General features: G+C 41.2%; 1 protein-coding gene across 1 annotated transcript; it reads right to left on the reverse strand.

Annotated features, from left to right (window-relative positions):
• Positions 1-321: 321 nt before the first annotated feature.
• On the reverse strand, positions 322-1,230 carry LOC143925257 (taste receptor type 2 member 8-like). The gene has a single exon (XM_077449848.1). The coding sequence runs from the start codon at positions 1,228-1,230 to the stop codon at positions 322-324; it is 909 nt and encodes a 302-aa protein (XP_077305974.1).
• Between the last annotated feature and the right edge of the window lie 4,208 nt (positions 1,231-5,438).

Consider the following 5,438-nt stretch of genomic DNA (forward strand, 5'->3'; position numbering starts at 1 on the left):
ATAAAATAAGGACTAATCAACACAAAGGTCCCGGTATGGGGGGGGGAGCAGGAGGGCACAGCACAGGTTCCAGGATGCTGCCTGGGACACGGCCATCCTGGAAAATATTAATAAAAATGTGACTTCCCAGCAAATCTGGGACAGGTGGATGTACTGGGGGCCCATGGGAAATACCCAGGGGTGCCCACACATTAAGACAGCCCTGGATATAACCCTTCTACACTCCATCATGACACTTTAAGATGTTCAACATCAAGATGATTTCTATTAAAAAAGGTTATAGTGAATATTTAGACATTAAAGTTGAAGATCCTCTACAGTTTAAGTCTCTGCGTTCCTTCGATTTCTGGTCCAGAATTTTCTCAGAATGATCCTTCTCAGCTTGTTGCTGGCCTGGAAGATGACGGCGGCCTCCACCGATGGAGATAATAATTGTAAATCCCAACTGACTGTTAACAGTGAGGGATTGTGAGAAAACATAACTGCTCGAGATATACAGAAAAGTGTGAAGATGAGAAGTAAGAAGAAGATTGTCCTCAGTGCAGTGACATGAGCCTGAAGATTTGGACGTGTTGATCCAGAGTCGTTATTCTTCACCCTCCAGACGTGTCTGAGCAGAAAGGAGGAAGTGAGGACCAGGCACAGAAAACTAAGGCAGGAGGGCAGGATGGCACCTAGGGTGTTTTCAGCCACAAAATAGGAAAACTTTTCATGGAACACAATGTTAGAGGCTCCTGTACTGTTTTCAGAAGACTGGAGATTACTGTCCTCAGTCAGAGTCCAGATAATGGGGACACTCACAATGAACACCCCAAGTGCTGTCAGGAATAGAAGGTGACTCAGGAAATTGGACACAATTCTCTTTATCCAGATGAAGAACCCATAGCTGAGATTGGTGATGGTGGTACAGTAATGAGCCGAGAGCCAGACGGTCAACCAGAAGTTGTAATAGGTTAGGAAGTTACTTGATAATTTCACAAACACATATAATTGTCTAATGGATAAGATTTCTGGAGACAAGACAAAGAGTGTTCCCTGTAGGCTCAGCACACACTGGAGGAGAAGATTCACAATCCCCTTAGCCAGGAAGATCACATCGGTGGGACTCAACTTCCCTTTCTTTCTGATGATGTCCAGGTTACCCATCACAATACAAGTGTTAGAAGGGATTGCCAAGCTGAGTCCAAAGACCACACAGATTAAAAAAGAGATGGAGTCCGGAGACATCATGCTGAGGTCTGGTGTGATCTCCGGACGGAGATGACGGGACACGTCCAGTGATAGCAGACAGAATGATATATTTAGAGTTGGAATTATGGAAAAAACCTTCAGAGATCCGTCTCATGATTGACTTTGCATAAATGTGATGGATTTCATTGCAATGACGACATCTAAAGCGCAGAACGAGCTACTGTATGTAACACAATCTTTGAATAATTTCCATTAAACTGATATACCTAACCAACTCAGTGCTGGTTTTTGTTTGTCCCATCTTGACCAATGTGTACACATATATATATATATATTTAAAACACCCGTGCTCTGTGCTAAATTGTGCTAGAAAAAAAATTAGAACACAAGTAACAAAAGGAATAGAGGTGATACTTAATTGTCCATTAGTATGAATAAAGTTCCTTTAGGATGAAGACAGCGCTTCCATAGTAACATACATTCAATATATATTATTTGTGAAGCAAGAGCTCATGTGGATAAACCATCAGTCCAAATAATAAAATATGCTTTGTGCCCAGTCATAGTGTGTTCTTTTCTTTTTGCCTTTAATGCCCCATACACGCGGTCGGAAATTCCGACAGAAAAAGTCCGGTTGGATTATGTTGTCGGAAAATACGATTGTGTGTGGGCTCTATCAGACTTTTTCTGTTGGAATTTCTGATGGAAAAAGTTTGAGAGCTGGATTTAATTTTTTTTTTTTTTTTTTTTTTTTTTTATTGAAAAGTAACAGAGCATTACAATCAAGATTGAGTCGCACAATAACGTTTACATTTCAACACGTTATCTTAAATGTAAGCAAAGATACATAAGAGATTGCTAAATTCACAGGGATTGGACAGTTACAACATAAGATGTTTTAGTCAAAAATGAAAAATTGTATTCGTCAGATAAGGCGGAAAGAGAATCAAAGCGTATGTGAAGATAAAATAACAATATTCTTGAGGAGGAAGGGGAAGGGAGGGGAAAGGAGAGATAAAAAACAAGAAGAGAGAAAAAAAAAAAAAAGAAGGGGGGGGAGTTTATATTTAGGCGTAGTGGCAGGAGGGAAGATTAGGCAGTGAGGTTGGGTGGACAGCGGCCTGCGCTATATGAACATCTTAAGTACAAAAACATAGATCACTGACAGAGAATCGGCAACAAATAATACTTAAATAGACGATTTGTATTCCTGAGTATCTTTAAATGCTAGCCATTTTGACCAGGTTGAGGTGAATTGTAACATTCTTTCTCGCGAGATACTGATAAGCTCCTCAATAGTTTCAATAGAGGTGATCCTTCTGAACCATTTTTTTTTCGTTGGGATTGAGGTTGACCTCCAATGGGAGGGGATGCAGTGTCTAGCAGCGTTTGTCATTATCATAATTAGGGATTTCAAATATTTTTTTGAGGGGATTGTGTTGTGGTGCAGTAGAAAGTGGGCTGGGTCGAAATCTAACGGTTCTGAGGTTATGAATGTAATGGTTTCATGAACCATTTTCCAAAATGGTTGGATATGAGTGCAAGACCACCATATGTGGAATAGTGATCCCACTTCACCACTGCACCTCCAGCACTTGTTGGAGATCTGGGGGTTGAATTTCTGTATGGTGCTGGGTGTTCTATACCATCTGGTTAGAATCTTAAACCCACACTCCTGAGTAGCGACATTGAGTGAGCCTTTGTGAGCGTACATGAAAATAGTTTCCCAGTTTTTATTAGTGAATGAAAGATTGAGGTCGTTTTCCCAGGCTAGACAGGATGGGAAAGAGAACTCTAGACCCTCGTCGAATAATGAATTATAGATAATTGAAATATTGTGTCTTTGAGGGTGCATACCTGAGCATAGAGTTTCAATGGTCTTGGGGGATTTGGAACTCAGAGTTGTCAATACTACCGTGGAGAGAAAATGTCTTATTTGGAGGTACGTCCAGTGGGAGATTAGTCTCGGGTCCTTGTCTTTATTGATTTCCTTGAGGGGAAGAGGTTTCCGATTGCGTAAGAAATGTTTGATCAGTACATTTTTGTGGGGCCAGTTTGCTAAGAAAGATTTTTGCTTGTTTCCTGGGGGGAAGTCGGGGTTGTCTCTGAGAGGCGTTAGGGAACTGATCCAAGGGGTGGGGTCACTTTTTTTATATGTGTCATGAAATATTGCTAACGTGGGACCGATAAGAGGATGAGATTTAATCTCTTTTGAGTGGTATTTGGGGTTTATCCATGGAAGATGACTGATTGGGAAGGGGAATTGGGCTTGTTCTAGTGATACCCAATCCTTGATGGGCTGGTGTAAATTCCAGTCAACTATACGTGTGAGCATAGCTGCTTGGTGGTACTTTTTCAGGTCCGGGAGGGCTATTCCACCTTTATTTTTCGGGAGAATTAATCTTGTGTATTTAATTCTAGGAGGTTTACTCCTCCATATAAAGGTGGTACATGCTTTGCGAAAGGCGGCAAAGAAGGAAGATGGTAATCTGATAGGGATCGTTTGCATAGCGTAGAGGAATCTGGGCAGAATAGTCATTTTTATCAATGAGGCCCTACCAAACCACGAAATATTGAGGGAGTTCCATCTTTTAAGGTCTTCTTGTGAGTCTTTTAGTAAGGGTAGAAAATTGAGTTTGAAAAGGTCAGTTAAATTTGAGGGTATATCTATCCCAAGATAGGTAATTTGTTTAGGAGACCACGTGAATGGGAAATTTTGCTTACATAGTTCAACATCATTGGAGGGTAAGGATATGTTTAGTGCTACCGATTTGGAGTGGTTAATTTTTAAATTGGATATTAATTGGAACGTTTCAAGTTCTTGAATTATATTAGGCAGTGAGATAAGGGGTTGCGATAGAAAGAGTAGCATGTCATCTGCGAAAGCAGCGATTTTATAGGAATGGTCTTTTATTTCAATGCCTTTTATGTCCGGGTTGGATCTGATTTTATTAAGAAGCGGTTCTAGGGTGAGAACGAATAGTAGCGGGGACAAGGGACAACCTTGACGCGTCCCATTTTTAAGGGTGAAGGCGTTCGACAGGTGGCCGTTGGTGCGAACGCGAGCAGTTGGATTTGAGTATAGTGCAGCGATGTAGGCTCTCATCCGAGGCAGTAAGCCGATGTTTTTAAGGACTGCATCAATAAAGTCCCAGGCCACTCTGTCGAATGCCTTCTCAGCGTTGAGAGAGAGGAAGAATCCCTGTTTCTTTTTGGAAGTCAGCCAATTGTTTATGTTCAGGGCCTTAATGGTATTGTCCCGACCCTCCCTACCCGGGATGAATCCCACTTGGTCAAGGGAGATTAGTGATGGGAGTAGGGGTAATATTCTATTGGCGAGGATTTTGGCATAAATTTTAATGTCTACGTTTATTAAAGAAATTGGGCGGTAGTTCGTGACGAGGGTTGGGTCTTTTCCTTCTTTGGAAATGACTGCTATGTGCGCTTCCAGGACCTGTTTGGGGGGGTTTCGTTCGGAATGGAGTGATTGGAAAGTTTTCAAGAACCTGAGTTTAAGAATGTCGAGAAAAGTTTTGTAATATTGAAGTGGGAGACCATCTGGACCCGGGGCTTTGCCAATTTTCATGTCCTTTAAAGCTCTATCAAATTCTTCTCCACTAATGGGAGATTCGAGTTCCAGAGCGATATTGTGTGCTATTTTCGGGGGACTGTGTTTGTCCAAATACTCTTGAATGAGTTTAGTTCTAGCCTCTGAGTTTGGGGGAAACTTGGGATTGGGAGGGATATTATAGAGTGATTGATAATACTGCTCAAATTGGTTGGCTATCTCCTCGTTCGAAGAATACGACTTTCCTTTGTTGTCTTTTATTTGGTGTATGGTGGAAGCGGCTTTCTTACTCTGAACTGCTCTTGCAAGAAGTTTGCCACTTTTATTGCCTTGTTCGTAGTATATTTTATGACGTAATATATATTGCCTTTTGGCCTTTAGATTCAGTTCGTCGGCAAGTGAGTCTCTAGCTTTAGTCAACTCCTCAAACGCGGAGACAGCCATAGTTTTTTTATGTTGAAGTTCTAGTTTGTGTATGTGATCTACTAGGGATTTGATTCTAGCTTGTTTTTCCTTTTTGAGTTGAGTCAGTTTCCTAATAAATTAGCCTCTGATGACACTTTTGTGGGCTTCCCATTGAATGATGTTGGAAGTATCGTCAGTGTCATTACGAGTAAAATAATCGGTGAGTATGTCTCTGAAGCGGAGAATATCTATAGGGTCTTTAAGTACAGTGGTG

This window comes from Lithobates pipiens, unplaced genomic scaffold (assembly GCF_037356315.1).
Source record: "Lithobates pipiens isolate NorthernLeopardFrog02 unplaced genomic scaffold, aLitPip1_a1.2 Scaffold_22, whole genome shotgun sequence".
In the NCBI taxonomy this organism is placed as follows: Eukaryota; Metazoa; Chordata; class Amphibia; order Anura; family Ranidae; genus Lithobates; species Lithobates pipiens.

What these genes read in the sequence shown, in the direction of transcription:
- LOC143925257 (XM_077449848.1), bottom strand. Translation starts at nt 1,230, where the DNA reads ATGATGTCTCCGGACTCCATCTCTTTTTTAATCTGTGTGGTCTTTGGA.